Source organism: Meleagris gallopavo, chromosome 9 (assembly GCF_000146605.3).
Source record: "Meleagris gallopavo isolate NT-WF06-2002-E0010 breed Aviagen turkey brand Nicholas breeding stock chromosome 9, Turkey_5.1, whole genome shotgun sequence".
Classification (NCBI taxonomy): domain Eukaryota; kingdom Metazoa; phylum Chordata; class Aves; order Galliformes; family Phasianidae; genus Meleagris; species Meleagris gallopavo.
The window spans coordinates 1,193,832-1,208,823 of NC_015019.2; the positions used below are offsets into that span (position 1 = coordinate 1,193,832).

General features: G+C 60.6%; 2 protein-coding genes across 5 annotated transcripts; one reads left to right on the plus strand and one right to left on the minus strand.

Moving 5' to 3' along the window:
• Nucleotides 1-29: 29 nt before the first annotated feature.
• On the plus strand, nt 30-2,930 carry CCNB3 (cyclin B3). Of its 2 annotated transcripts, none has more exons than XM_019618091.2 (11): nt 30-168; nt 264-347; nt 460-578; nt 763-838; nt 1,087-1,185; nt 1,279-1,371; nt 1,553-1,690; nt 1,955-2,110; nt 2,266-2,415; nt 2,499-2,629; nt 2,715-2,930. In XM_019618091.2, exons 1-11 carry the CDS (start codon nt 76-78, stop codon nt 2,782-2,784), a joined length of 1,209 nt encoding a protein of 402 aa, XP_019473636.1. In that variant the 5' UTR covers nt 30-75; the 3' UTR covers nt 2,785-2,930. The 2 variants fall into 2 exon arrangements, with proteins under 2 accessions (XP_019473636.1, XP_010713344.1); XM_010715042.3 differs by having other exon boundaries at nt 31-168; nt 1,084-1,185.
• Nucleotides 2,931-3,026: 96 nt separating this feature from the next.
• Nucleotides 3,027-14,955, minus strand: DGKK (diacylglycerol kinase kappa). Of its 3 annotated transcripts, XM_010715047.3 has the most exons (29): nt 14,599-14,955; nt 11,661-11,771; nt 11,500-11,580; nt 11,231-11,335; nt 10,817-10,949; nt 10,615-10,721; nt 10,418-10,543; nt 10,237-10,339; nt 8,748-8,910; nt 8,565-8,673; nt 8,190-8,329; nt 8,027-8,108; nt 7,740-7,831; nt 7,552-7,651; nt 6,826-7,063; nt 6,532-6,633; nt 6,333-6,432; nt 6,152-6,259; nt 5,515-5,611; nt 5,333-5,440; nt 5,122-5,235; nt 4,916-5,050; nt 4,683-4,849; nt 4,486-4,603; nt 4,321-4,407; nt 4,105-4,221; nt 3,934-4,039; nt 3,597-3,727; nt 3,027-3,394 (listed from the first exon to the last, which is right to left on the minus strand). In XM_010715047.3, exons 1-29 carry the CDS (start codon nt 14,881-14,883, stop codon nt 3,320-3,322), a joined length of 3,540 nt encoding a protein of 1,179 aa, XP_010713349.1. In that variant the 5' UTR covers nt 14,884-14,955; the 3' UTR covers nt 3,027-3,319. The 3 variants fall into 3 exon arrangements, with proteins under 3 accessions (XP_010713349.1, XP_010713348.1, XP_019473635.1); XM_010715046.3 differs by having other exon boundaries at nt 4,105-4,407; XM_019618090.2 differs by lacking the exon at nt 14,599-14,955 and adding an exon at nt 12,526-13,154 and having other exon boundaries at nt 4,105-4,407.
• Between the last annotated feature and the right edge of the window lie 37 nt (nt 14,956-14,992).

Sequence of the window (14,992 nt, forward strand, 5' to 3'; positions counted from 1 at the left end):
TGTGCAGTGAGATTGGACCCCCTCCCCCACAGCTGTGCCCACCCCCCTCTTTGCTCGCAGAGGCCGAGGAGGAGGATGCCGGTGGCACGAAGCAGCAAGGCACAGAGCAGCAAGCAGCCCCAAGTCAGCAAGGCGCCCTCTGTTACCGAGAATGTCCCCCAAGAGAAGGTATGGCTGGGGGCTATGGGCAGCTTAGGCTCCCAATGGGCAGTTCGGGCTCCCTATGGGGTGCCCCCAGCCCCACGTCACTGGCTGTGTTGCAGGAGGAGGGCTGCCAGGCCAAGCGCTCCCCATCCTCGCCCCAGGGAGGGCCCAAGAAGAGGTCAGCGTTTGGGGACCTCACCAATGTGAGTGCGTTGCTGTGCTCCCAGCCCCCTCCCCCACCCCTCCTCCAGGAGCATTGATGAGCCTCACCTTACCTCTTTGCTATGTTTTCCTCTCTTATCTCCCCAAAACCAGGCTCACAAGAACCAGACATTGACAGGGAAGAAGGAGGGGGTCAAAGCTCCCACCCGCAAAGCAACCAGGGCCCCTCCTGCCCCGATAGTGGCCAAGAACAATGAGATCAACCTGAAAAAGTGAGTACCCAGGTGAGATGGGAACAGGGTGTGGGGCCCAGCACCCACTCACAGCCATCCCTGTGGTACTGGGGCTTCCCTGGGGTGCCGGAGTACGTGAGCAGGATGGGGGTGGGCAGTAGATGGACGGGGCTTTTTGGAGACACAGGAGATGTCTCCCTTCTGATGATTTGGTCCTATCTAGGTCATTGAGGAGACCCCCTCCAACAGATGTTCCTGTGGAGCCTGAGAAAGATTCTGTGTCTGAGGAGCCTGTGCAGGTATGAAGCTGTCCCAGGTGATGGACCACAGGGTGTAACCTGGCCCCCAGCCCTATTCTAGGGGTACTGGGGCATCTCTGGAAGCTGCTCAGTGTGGTGGGATGGGAGCTGGAGGTTAAACCTGCTCCTAGGAGCCTCTCCGATGGGAAAGAAAGGAGTGAAGGCTGTGGGTCAGCTTGGAGAGAGGGTGTGCTACCCCATAGAGCTCTGCAAGCTTTGTCCTCACTGCTGCCTTCTCCACACAGCAGGTCCTAGTGGTGGAGGACATAGACAAGGAGCAGCTGGGAGACCCCTATGCCAATGCTGAGTATGCCAAGGAGATCTTCGACTACATGCGAGAGAGGGAGGTGGGTGATGAGTGATGTCTGCCTGGGGAGCCCCGCGTGGGGTGGGAGGGCCTCGTTTTGGGAGGGAGTCCCTGACTTCTGCTGCCTTGACAGGAAAAGTTCCTGCTCCCTGATTACATGGAGAATCAACCAGATATCAGTAGGGACATGCGTGCCATCCTAGTGGACTGGATGGTGGAGGTGCAGGTAGGCAGGCATGGGGAGGGGGCTTGGACTTGTCCCATGCTTTATATAGGGTGGGAGTCACCCTGGACCTATGAACATCCCCAGTTCAGAGCTCCTCCTCATCCCCCTCCCCTTGCTGATGGTGAGACTGTGAATGCCCCCAGGAATTCAGGCTTTTGCCCAACACCTCATATCTTTGCAGGAAAACTTTGAGCTGAACCATGAGACACTGTACCTGGCAGTGAAGCTGGTGGACCACTACCTGGTGGAGGTGGTGAGCATGAGGGACAAGCTGCAGCTCATTGGCTCCACTGCTGTCCTCATCGCCTCCAAATTCGAGGTGACTCTTGGTGGGGTTTGGAGAACGCTGGGACTCCAAAGCTCTGGGATGGCACACTCATCCTTGTGCTGCCCCTTTCTATGCTGAGGGCTGAATCCTGCCTACTGGAGACCTGGCTCTTCTCCGCTGTTTGGGGACTGCCAGGATACCAGGGTGTCACGATATGATGCTCCTGGCAGGAGATGTACCCTGAGAAGGCCTGAAAAATCACGTAGGCTCCCCCAAATGTTGTCAGGATGAGTTCTGAGCAGTTCCTCCCTGCAGGAGCGCTGCCCTCCATGCGTGGATGACTTCCTGTACATCTGTGACGATGCCTACAAGAGGGAAGAGCTCATTGCCATGGAGATGAGCATCCTCCGCACCCTCAACTTCGACATCAACATCCCCATCCCCTACCGCTTCCTGCGGCGCTTTGCCAAGGTGGGGCTTTGCCACCTCCCATGGGCTGACATGAAGGGAGGGAGGGAGGGGTTAGGGGTGATGGCGTTGACCTGAGGGCTTGGAATCTGCATCCAGTGCCCCAGAAAGAAGGATGCTGGTGTGGTGCTGCTTAAATCTGAGCCTTCTGCCCACAGTGTGCCCGTGCCTCGATGGAGACGCTGACTCTGGCCCGTTTCCTGTGCGAGATGACCCTGCAGGAGTACGACTACGCACGGGAGCGTCCCTCCAAGCTGGCTGCCAGTAGCTTGCTGCTGGCGCTCACCATGAAGAACCTGGGTGGCTGGGTGAGCACGGGAACGTGGGAAGGGAGGGAGGGACGCTGTGACGTCGCAGGGATGACTGTGGCTCACCCCTCGTCGCTTTGCAGACCCCCACTCTGGAGTATTACAGCGGGTACTGTGCTCAGGATCTGCATCCCTTGGTGAAAAGGTTGAATTTTCTGCTCACCTATCAGCCCTGTGACAAGCTGAAGACTGTGCGCACCAAGTACTCCCACAGGTGAGTATCCCACCAGCCCCTGGGGGCTCTCCTGGGGGTGCCAGGGCTGCTGCTGAGCTCTGTAACCCCACGCAACTCCTTGCAGGATCTTCTTTGAGGTCGCCAAAACAACCCCCATGGACATGATGAAGCTGGAGGAGAAGTTGAAAAGCTAGCCCTGCCTCTATACATAGCCTGTAAATAGCGGGGTGGGAGCACTGTGTACATAAAAGGGGGGGAAAAAAAACAAAAACACTGTTTTTACTGAATGGGGGAAAAAAAGTGATGTAGAGCTGTCAATAAAACATTGTGTATATCTTAATGTGGTTGTGGTAGGGGCTGCTCACGGAGGGGATGCAGGAATAGAGGAGGGTCTGGAAGGGTCCCTGGGTCCCATCCTCTTTCTTGTCCCCAAGCAGTGATTTGACACCAGCAGCAGCAATAAATATCTTTTCTCCAAATATTTACACAGCTTAAATACCGACAGAGAAAGGGGGAGATCTTTTTTGCTTTGGCCCCACACTGCAGCCCAGCTCCCTGGCTCCTGTAGTGACCCTGCACCCGATGGCACCTTCAGCCCCCGAGGCTCAGGGAGAAGCAGCAGCTCCAGGGATGCTGGGGGACAAACAGACAAAGCAAGGCAAGCGGGAGAGGGTTCCACACACACGCACAGGGGGCAGCAGGGACCCAGGCCCCCCAGCTCCTGGCAGCCTAGGGGGGGTTGCTGAGCTCCTTGATGGCTTGCAGGATTCTCTTCATGTGGCCGACTTTGGTGATGCCCAGGTCCTGTGGTGGGGGAGAGAGGAGCTGCAAAGCCTTGCTCCCCTGGCTGGAGCACAGGCATGATGCTGGTGAACCAGGGGCTGGGGTCAGCTCCCTCCCCACCATTGTGTCCCCACTGATAAGAGGCAGTGAGGTTGAAGGAGGGAGGGGGATGCAGTGCTCTCTTGTGCTGAGATCTAGGAGGTGGGAACGAGGGCCGTGGTACCTTCAGGTCTCTCCTCTCCAGCAGGATCAGCTCTGAGCCCTGGATGTCGTGTCGGATAAAGATCTCTCTGTACTCCCCTAACCCAAGTGTTTCCAGCCAGGCAGCCACCTCCTCTGCACCCCACTTGTCCGCTAGAAGGGAGAAAAACCCCAGAAGTGGAGCAGGGCACCAGCACACAAGTGTGGCAGATGCTGTCCCTTGTTCCTCCACTTCTTTATGGGGCTTTTTCACTTCTCTGTGGAGTATCCAACCATCTCCCTTTGCCCAATCAGCCTCCCCTGGGGCTGAGCTCTACTGCAGCTCCTTCTCTCATCCCTTGTACTTGCAGCTCCTTTACCTGGGAGCGCACTGTTGCTCTTTTGCTTCTGTGCCTTGTCCTTCCTGGGCTTGGGGATGTTGAGGCGAAGCTTGAAGCTGCCCTTATTGGCACTGCTGGCACCCTCCTGCAAGAAACAGGGCTGAGCCCACCCTTACATCCAACGCAACCCCCCCACCGATATGCACCCACCTCCTCGCTGGGGTGGGCGATGGGTCCCAGCCAGTGGATGTCCAGCAGCCGCTGCAGCTCCTGGCCCAATGCGCTTAGGGGGCCTTGCAGTGCTTCCTCCTCCAGGGCTGAGTCCAGCTGTGGGGGACAGGGACCGTCCCCAGCCCCAGTGCCACCTGTTGGCGGGGGGGACACCTGGGCTGGAGGGCTCGGGGGAGTCCCCAGCCCCACACTCACCGCCTTCCCCTCCAGGAACGCTCTGGTCTCGGTATAGAGAGCTTTGATGCTCAGCACCACCTCCACGGCTGCGTTCCTGCTGAGAAACTGTGGGGACGCAAGGGGTGAGCACAAAGCCAAGGGTCTGCTAGGATGGGGATTTGACCCCCCCCCAACCCTGCTCACCTCGGGGGTGCCGGCAGCTTTGTTGCAAAGCGCATCGCTCAGCGCCGAGGTGCTGGTATTGACGGCGTGTGCCAGCTCCTGCTCCACGCCTTTGTGTGCCTTGGCGGCCTCGCGGATCCTGCAGCAGGGATGGGATGGAGCCAGAGTGTCCCCGTGCCCCCCCGTGTCCCCTCGCAGCCCCTCACCCCCATCCTGACCTGGCAATGAGGGTCTCAGCCACGCGTGACAGCTGCTGCAGCAGGCTGCTCTCCTCCTCGGTCAGGTACTCCATGGACTGCTGTGAGCTGAGCCGTGGCCGTGCGGCCGTACGGTAGCTCTCCCCCTTCTGCTTGTCCTCCCATGACTTCAAGGTGCTTTCAAATGCCTGCGGGGGCACAGAGGTCCCACCCTGCTCACCCCGCAGCCCCACAGCCCATCCCGCACGGCTCACCCGGTCCCTGGTCAGCATCTGCGCCCGGTTCTTGTGCTGGATCCGGATGACGCCGGGCGGTTGGATCCACGCTTCCCCATCCACCTGCACCGGGACGCCCTCATCCCCACGGATGGTGATCTTCACCACTCGGCACTGCGGGGCAGACAGGGCTGGCACCGGAGCTGGCAGAGAGCGGCACCCTGCGGGGCTCCCCCCGGCCCTACCTGGGCGATGCGGTGGTGCTGCAGGTTGATGACCCGTGACACGGCCATCTGGATGCTGCCAAACACAGCCACCACCTCCAGCTTCTTGTCGTCGAAGGACGGCGCTCCAAAGTTCTGCACGGGAACGGCCCCACCACGCTGGGCTCAGTGCCCCCTCCCCCAGTGATAGAGAGGGGTTCTGCTCCCCCCCAACCCCGCAGCTCGCACTCACGTTGTCCTCCTTGGTGCCACCCCAAAAATTGATGCCCCCTGCGTAGCTGGGGATGTTGAGCACGGCGATGCCCTGCAGGCTGGGCAGCGAGATGGGTACCCCGTCGCACTGCAAGAGAGGGCTGAGCCTGGGGGCCACCTCGCTGCCCCCACCCAGCCCTGCTCCCAGCCCTGACCCCATACCTCCAGCTGCACCCGCTGCTCCAGGTTCTTGTAGGTGCGCTGCAGCAGCTCCTTGGTGCCCAGCACCCCGTACCACATCATGTTCTTGGTGCGGCTGCTGCAGGGTGCAGAGGAGGTGAATGGCCACCGGCCCCACAGCATCCCAGTGATCCCACCCAATATCCCAGCAGTCTATCTCAGTACCCAGTGGTCCTTCCCATCATCCCGCTATCCTGGCATCCCAGTAATTTCTTCCAGCAACTCAGTGGTCCTTCCTAGCATCCTAATGGTCCCTTTCAGCAACCTTTTGGTCCATCCTGGCATCCCCATATTCCCTTCCAGCGTCGTGGTGGCCCTTCCCAGCATCCCAGTGGTCCTTCCCAGTGTCCCTACATCCTGGCATCCCAGTGGTCCTTCCCAGTGTCCCTACATCCTGGCATCCCAGTGGCCCTTCCCAGCATCCTGCTATCCCTGTGATCCTTCCTGGCATCTAGACAGTCCCTCACAGCAGTCTCTTCCCAGCATCCTGGCAACCCAGTAGTCCTTTCCAGCATCCCGGTGATCCATCCCAGCAATCCCTCCCAGCATGGGCACCATGGAGCTGGGCTGGGGGGTACCCACGCATCCCACATTTTTCCCGGGGGGGGTCTCAGCCAACCTGCACTTCTTAGGGTGCTCATCCCTCTTGTTGTTGAACTCCAGTGAGATCTTGGCATCCAGGCCAATGCCAAAGTAGTTGTTCATGACACATTTTTCCGAGAAGTGCCTGAAAGCAGCAGGGCTGGCACCAGGGTACGAAGCAAAAACCCAACAGAGCCCTGGGGTGACCCCAAACTCACAGCACACCGGGATCCTCAGGGAATTGTAAGCTGCCAAAGGTGTCCGGCCGCTCCAGGAGGATGGATGAGGTGGCCGAGGTCACCGTCTCCCGCCGAGAGCCTGCAGGGTGGGTTGGAGGTGGCTGCTGAGTGAGCCCACCCCGCTGCTCCCCTAAGCAGCCCTCCCTAAAAGATGCTGCGTGCCAAATGGGCGCCTTACAGAGCCGTTCCTCCTCCTTGTTGAGCTCCTCTGAGCTGTCCTTCTTGCTGGGAACCGCGGTGGCCTGATATGCTTGGGTCTGCTTGTTCTGCTCATCCACAGCTGGGGGGCAAACACAGCATGGCGGTGGGGCCAGAGCATCCCAACAGCTGCCCCCAGCCCCGGGGCACTGCACCAGCCTGCCCCAGCCTTTGGATCACCCTGGAGATGGGATGGTGCTCCTTTGGGATTGCACAGTGATGAACATTCAGAGGGGAAACTGAGGCACGGCCCCTCCCCGTGCCACCCCCTCACCTCTCTCAGCCTGCTCGATGATCTGCCGCAGGGCTTTCTTCAGGCTGTTGGCCCGCAGCATCAGCTGCTCCTTGGATTTGAAGATGCGGGGCACAGGGCTGGGGACGAAGCCGCCTTTCTCCAGCTCCTTGGCATCGGTCGGGGTGCCCTGCGGGGTCCCCTCGGGGACCACGATGGCCTGAGCCTCCTCGGTCAGCTCCCTCACCAGCGAGTCCAGCTTCTCATTCAGCATGGCGCACTGTGGGGTGGCCAGGAGCTCAGCCCTCTGCCTGGCACCCCAAGGCATGGGAACCCCAAGGGATGGGCACCCCAAATCCCATGCTGTTCTGGACACCCAATTGTTCGAGCATCCCATGCTTGCCCAAGTACCCCAAATGCCTGGATGCCACGTGCTTACCTAGGTAGCCCAAGTGCCTGGGCATCTCATAGCTACCTGGGTGCCCCAAGTGCCTGGAAATCCTGAATATTTGGGCACCCCATGCTTCCCCGAGTGCCCCAAGTGCTTGGGCACCCTTGAACACCCTGAGTGCCTGGGCACCATGTGCTTACCTGGAAATCCTGTGTATTTGGGTTGCAACCTAAGTGCCTGGGACCCTAAGAACTTGAGCACCCAGCTTCCTGGGTACTCTGGGCACCCAAAGTGCCTCACTATCTCATACTTTCCTGAGCACTCCAGGAGCTTGGGCACCCCTATGGCATGCACACACCCACTCCCCCCAGACCCACCTTTCTGGCCATCAGCTCTGCCTCCTGTTTGTTCTCAGTTGCCCTCTTGTAGGCACGGCCAACTTCAGCCACGAAGTCATTGACGGTGCCGCAGAGGAACCTGACAAGGGAAGCAGTCAGGGAGTCATGGGACCAGTGGTGCCCTGGGTGGACCCATCCCCAGCAGCCCATCCCCAGCAACCCCGTACTTTGCAGATGAAATCACCACCGAATGCTTGTCTGACTCCAGGATCTTGGCCAGGTGGAAGGCAACGGAGTCGGCGTAGTGGGAGATGTGGGCCTGGGGAGAGGACAGCTGGATGGGTGTCCCAAGCCAGGATTGGGACATGCCACTGTGTCCATCCCCTCAGTACAGGGACACACAGCAGTCTGAGCCCCGCCATGCTCATCCCATGCCATGCTGTCCCCTTCCCATAACATCCCCCATTCAGCATCAGTTTCAGGGTGGCAGGGACCCGTCCCCAGAAGTGCCCACCTGGATGTTGGAGTCTCCGTCCTCCTCCTCCTTCAGGGCGGGTGGGGACTGCTTGGGGGCTTCGTAGGTCAGCACGCTCCACCTGCCAAGCAGAGAGCAGGGATGCCACAATCCCCTGGCCCCATCTGTCATGCAGGGATGCCCAGGTCTCCCCAGAGCTCACCGGTCCAGCATCTTGGTGGTGGCCCTCTCCAGCTTCTCCAGGATTTGCAGCAGCTGCGTATCATCATCACAGAGGCTGCCCCAGCCCAGCACCCGTGCCAGGTCATTACCAGTGCCCAGGGGCAGGACGCCCAGCTGACACTGCAGAACAGGAACGGGATTCAACCCTGCCCCCACCCTGCGGGTACCCCACACCTCAGTGCTGCAGGGGACGTCACCATGGGCACATCCCTGTTGTCCCCATGGGGTGAGGATGGGGAGGTGGATGTCCCTCAGCCCAGTTGTCCCCACGAGACGAAGATGGGAGGTGGCAGCCCGTTGTCCCCATCATTCCCATTGTCCCCATTGTCCCCGTCGTCCCCCTGCCACCACTCACTTGCTTGTGCAGCCCCAGAGCATCGATCTCAGACAGCACCCACCCCACGCTGCCATCGCCACCGCACACCAGGATGCGGAAAGTGGAGAACTTCTGGAAGAGGCGCAGCCTGGAACAGGGGGCAGAGGGGGCTGTGGGGTCCTGCTGGGCTCCTGCAGGTGACACCCCCGTGCCAGCACTCACCCCAGGTGTGGGCCTCCGTTCATGAGGTCAAAGACCTGGGCAGGGTTGAGGAACTGCTTGAACTTGCGCAGGAACTTGACGCCCTGGTTGTCCCCACTCTTGGAGTTGACAAAAGCCAGGAGGGGGCTGGAGCAGGAGGAGGGACAGGTGGCCTTCCAGAACCCTGTGAGGACACACGGACATGAGCGCTGTCCCCAGCCCTGAAGGCATTGAAGGAGGCACCTCTGGAGGTCAGAAGATGCCCTGACTGCATCCAGCCCTACAGGCAGGAAGGAGAGTAAGCAGGGGGCTATGGGAATGGAGAGGGGTTGCAAAAGGAGTAGGAGACAGAGGTGGGATGAGATGGAGATGGGGATGGGACAGAGATAAGGATGGAGAAGGTGATGGGGACGGGGATGGAAATGGGGATGGAAAAGGGGATGGGATGTTGATTGGATGGGATGGGATGGGATGGTAAAAGGCAGAGAGATGGGGTTGGAGATGGAATGAAGATGGGGTGGGATAGGATGGAGATGGGGACTGAGGATAGAATGGAGATGGGAAAGGAGACGTGATGGGATTGGGAATGGAGAAGGAGAGGAGGATGAGATATAGATGGAATGGAATCAGATGGGGATGGGAAAAAGCATGGGCATGGAGATGGGGTTGGGGATGGAAGGGAGATGGTATGGGATAGAGACAGAGATGGGAGCGAGGATAGGAGTGGAGATGAGAGGAAGATGGGAATGAGGATGAAACGGAGATGGGGAAGGAGATGGGATGGGATGGGAAAAGGAATGGGGCCAGGGCAGGCGAGACTGTGCCAGGGCAGCACACAGGCCAAGTTTGGTTCTTCCAGCACTGCCCCTGCAGGCACAGTGAGTCAGCGGGCTGGCTCCTGTCCCCAAGCTGCAACCACAGCAACGGGCACAGAGGGGTCCGTCCCTCACTGCAGGGACTGACCCAGCAGATCCAGGTGGGAATCCCCACCCAGATTTAGTGGCATTTGGTGGCCCTGGGGAACAGCCACTGCCAAAGGCTGCCGTGTCCCCCCCCAGCTCTGCAGATGACTCAGGGAGGCTGGCAGCCAGCAGCATGCTTTTAAAGAAATGAGATGGGGAATGCGATGTGCCCACAGCACAGGATGGAAGGGGCTGGCCCGCAGCCGGCTCAGGGACACCTCGGCCGCCCCATTCCCAGTCCCCGGGTTGGATGGAGCAGACACAGCTCTGAGGAGGGAGGAGAACCGCGTGACGGTTGCCCTGACAGCATCTCGATGAGTAACGAGCAGCAGATGAGCCACCGGCTGAGCGGAGCGGTGGAAATCATTAAAGAACACGAGAAGGAATATCCGGAGGAGAGGAACAGATTTTGCTCGGCTGAGGCCAGCTGGACCCCTCCGGATAGAGAAGCAGATAGGGCGAGGGAAGCGGTGTGGGAACATCCCTGGGCGGCATTCATTCTGGAACCTACTGATGGCACGGCCACGGTGCGTCCCCTCCCGACTCACCATCCGAGTCGATGCTGTTCAGGGCGGTGGGTGGGATGATGGACACTTTGTACTGCCCCAGGGGGCACCTCCTGCCGAACTGCTCCTTGCAGGCACTGTGCACCTGGGGGCATTTGTGTCAGCTGAGGGACAACCCGCAGCCTCGCCGTCCCCAGGGGATGCAGGGGGCACACGTCCTTACAATGGCTTTGCACCAGAGGCACCTCCAGTCCTGCAGCCTCCGCACGCTGCCACAGGTCCGGTCGCAGACGGCACAGCGTGCGCTCACAGGCAGGTTCCCCTCCAGCCACTGGTGGGGCATGGCCACCTGCGGGCAGGGACAACTGTCGGTCACCACGTCACGCCCTGTGACGATGGCCCCGCAGTGGGGATGCTCACCCCATCCTCATCCTCGATGATCTCGCTGCCGATGGACGCCAGCGTGGTCCACTTGCAGTTGTTGGTGGCTCTGACGGCGCAGCGCTTGTGCGCTTTGAACTTGCACACTTGTGGGGTTTGGAAGAGCAGGTGAGGGGCGAGGACGGCCCCTGGCCCCACCTTTCCACCACCCCCTTGGCCCAGGGAACCCCTGGGTGCCCACCTTCACAGGAGAGGCCGTGGGAGGTGACCCCTGAGAGCGCCTCGCGGCACACGTTGCAGAAGGTGGGTCTGGCATGGGAGCAGGCGTACCAGTTGTGCATGCCCGAGAAGTGCTCCATGTTGAACTGCGTGGCCTGTGGGGCACAGCCCAGCTGCAGCCACGGCCCTGTGACTCCCTGGGCCCCCCCACATCCCAGTGGCCCTTCCCAGCATCCTGCTATCCCAGCGGTCCTTCCCGACAACACAACATCCCTGCAGTCCTTCCCAGCATCCCGCTATTTCAGCGTCCCAGCATCTCACAGTCCCTTTGGTCCACCCAAGCATCCCGATATCCCAACAGACCCTCCCAGTACCCCATCATCCTGGCACTGCCAGCCCCGGGGACCCACTCCCTGACCCCACACAGCCATCCCACCTCGTGGATCTCCCACTTCTGCACTGACTTCAGGGCCCCGATCCAGTCCTCCATCTCTTTACGGTTCTCGGCACATAGGATGAGCTTGCGGAACGGCGTGATCACCTGCCACGAGCCACAGTGCCACAGCCCATTGCAAGGCCACCCCACAGAGAGCCAAACCCCAAGGCGACCCACCTCAACCCCACGGCAGCCCGCCCAAACCCCACGGCAGCCCACCCAAACCCCACAACAGCCAGCCCAAACCCCACAGAAAGCCTCCGCCTCACTGTGAAGCTGTTGTTAATGTTCTTGGTGCTGGTCTCAGCCACGCTGGCGTCAGACAGATCCACCTCATCAAAGATCAGGGACTGTGGGAACAAAGTAGGGCTCAATACTGCTGCAAACCCAAATCCAGCTCAGCGGGGGCTCAGAACCCCCCCCAGCCCACCTTAGCATCCTTGGCATAATAGAGAGTCCGGCCCCGCAGCTTGAAGTATCTTCGCTTCCACCTCTGGAAGGAGCTCGTCTGTTTCAGCAGCAGCCCCTCCTTCACACTCTTCTGTGGGGACATGGGGACATCAGCTCCCAGGAGCCCCCACCAAGTGATATAGGATGGCAATAATGATCATGGGGACAGGAGGATGATGATGAGGGAACATTGGAGAATCCTGATGGTGACGGATGTGGGGGTGCAGGGGGCTTGGGGTGGTGATGGAGGGACACGGGGGGTCACGGTGATGAGAGGAGAGGGGCATGGGGGGATCCTGGTGGTGAGCAGGGAGACATGGGGGGCTTTATGATGGGAAGGAACGTTGGGGCGTGGGAAGTTGTAATGGTGAGGAGTGGGGGATGCAGGGAGATGGTGGGGGGCTCCCGGTGGGGGGAGAAGTAAGGGGACACGGTGAGCTCCTAATAATGAGGAGCATGGTACACGGGGACCTCCTGGTGGTGATGCGCAGGAGGATGCAGGGGTGTCCAGGTGGGAAGGAGCAGGGGGGAACGGGGGGATCCTGATGCTCAGGAGCAGGGGTTGCAGCATGGTGCAGGCACAGCGGGGTCGGAGCCAGCACTGCAGCCCAGCTCGGCGTGGCCGGGGGCCAGGCGGGCAGCACGATCCTGCAGGGCGGGTGCCAGCACCGCAGCGGGAGCAGCTCTGAGCGATGCGAGGCTCGGGCAGGATGTGACCCGGCTGCTCAACCCGAAAAGCAGAGCCCTTTTCGTCCCCACCCCCACGTCAGAACACCCCGAATCGGAGCAAAAAGCCCCAAAAGAAAGAGGAGGAGAGGGGGCTCGGCACGCATCACAGCACCAACCTGCATCTCACCAGCATCACCCCATGGGCACGCAGAGGGATCCGCTGGGTCTGACCCCGCGCCACCAGAGCGCCAGTAGGGCTGGGGCTGCGGGAGGCTGCAAACCTTATCAGCTGTGCAACACGACGGGCCCTTCCGGGCTCAGCCCCAGCCCTGCAGCCCAACGACATGCCCTGCAACCCTGCAGCCCTGCAGCCCCCAAACCCCGGCGCTGTGGGAACCCCTGCAAGGTTTCAGTGCCGAGTTCATGAAAAGGGGCTGCAGAATTAATGGGGGATGGCGACGCAGTGTGTGCAGAACGGAAAATGCGTCGGGGTGAGGCACCCCGCAGACATCCGGCTGCTGGCACCGGGCTATCTTGGTGGCCCAGGCACAGCCACTCTGTCCTCTGCACGTCCCTACAGGCTGGGAGCAGTGTGGGGAGCTGGGGCACGGCTGGGCTCTGGTGCTGGTGGTATCCCGTGAACCTGAGATGATGTCCCTGTGAGCTGACCAACGGAGTTCCCAGTGGGGGATCAGGATGTCTCCATGGGGGGAACTCACAGCACGCAGGGGACCCCAAAGTGTACAGGAGGACTGCAAAGCATACAGGGGATGCCACGATCCCAAAGAACACTGGGGAACCCAAAGCATGTGGGGCAGCCCCAAAGAACACAAGGGACCTCATGGCATGCAGAAGGACCCCAAAGCACATAGGAGGACCCCGAAGCACACAAGGGGTTCCCAAGGTATCTAGGTGACCTCAGAGCATGCAGGGGGTCTCCAAAGCATGCAGAAGACCCCAAGGCATGAAGGGGACTGCAAATCATATAGAGGGTCCCCAAAGCATGCAGCTGACTTAAGAGCATGCAGAGGACCCCAAAGGGCACAGGGAACCTAAGGGCCTGCAAGCGACCCCCTAAAGAACACAGGGGACCCCAAAGCACAAAGAAGGACCCCCAAAATGAGCAGGGGCACATAGGACTGCCTCAAGCACACAGGGAGACCCCAAAGCACATGGGCAGCTGCCAGCGGCTCTCAGAGACGATTTGCAGCCCAGCATCTCTGCGGTGACACTTCTCAGCCCAGCGCCACCAGTGTTGTCCCCCGGGTTACTCCAGCAGGTGACACCCCAGGACTGCCCTGCCAGGGGTGGGGGACGTTCCCATCCCCAGTTTCCCATTGATGCCCACAGCTCTCCAGGGAACCGGCAGCCCTCAGCCCCAGTGAGGAGGAGGAGGAGGGGGTGGCAGCAACCCCCCTCCTGCACTGGGGCCATTCAGCCCTGCAGGGGCACCTGCGCCTGGCAGCTGTCATTGTCACTGAGCACAATGGCCTCAACGCCTCCGCGCCAGGGCCGGCACAAAGCGCCCCACGGGGAGCCCCGCAATTACAGCCCACGAGTTGGGGTGTGGGGGACGGGGGGCTGGGATGGATGGGGGTGGGGTTGGGGCTTTGGCATTTGGGGTGCACGCTGATGGGGATGGACGCAGCACGGATGGGGATGGGATGTCTGCCCTGTCCTGTCCCCAGGAGAGACATCAGCACCATATGGGGGCACGACGAACCCCAAGAGGTGGGGTGGGGACCCTAAAACCTCAGTAGCCCCCTGTTACCAGCAGCAGGGATGGCTGAGGACGCCCAAAAATAGCTCTCCCCTCCTCGCTGCTAAACCAGGCATCTCTCGGGAACCACTGGTTTCTCCCTTATTAACTCTGTGCTAATTAGGACTGTGGGGTGCTGCCCCCCCATTTGGCTGCATGGGGGCCACGCTGGATGCCATACGTGCTCCCTTTCCAGCACTGCCTCCTGCATGGTGAAGTGCTGGATGCTGCCACCCAGCCTGGGGGATAAGGGGACCCCACAGCACAACCACGCACAGCACAGCACAGATCCAGCGATCCCAAACAGCACTGGGGGCTCTGCCACCCCCAGACCCACACCGGCCTCCTGTCCCCACAGCAGCACCCCATATTTCTATAGGACCTACCAAACCGTCATGCCGCACGCAAGCTGCCAACCCGTAACCACGGCGGGGAGGAAATAAAACGAAGATTTGGGGTCGGGGCCGACAGGAGGTGGGGGTCCCCTCACCTTGCTCCGCATCTGCCCCGAGGTGGACACCTTCCGGATGAGTTTGTGGGTGCTGCCCTCCTGCTCGCCCTCGCTGTCTGACGACTCCTCACCACCCGCCTCGGGGGACACAGGGGACAGCTTGTCCGAGTCCAGGGATGACACGGATTCCCGTGCCTGCCGCAGGAACAGGTCGCCGGCCACCAGCTTCTCGGCCATCTTCAGGGGGGAGGGGGGGGACAGCCCTGAGGTGGGGAGATGGAGCCCTGAAATGGGGCACAGAGCCCCCGCGAGGTGGGAATCCATGGGGACGGTGCCATTGGGGTGCACAACTTCTCCTGTAACGTTTTTCCTTGTTTTGGTGCCCCACTGCTTGGTCCCCCCGCTGCCACCCGGTGCCGTTGGGGTGCTGCCC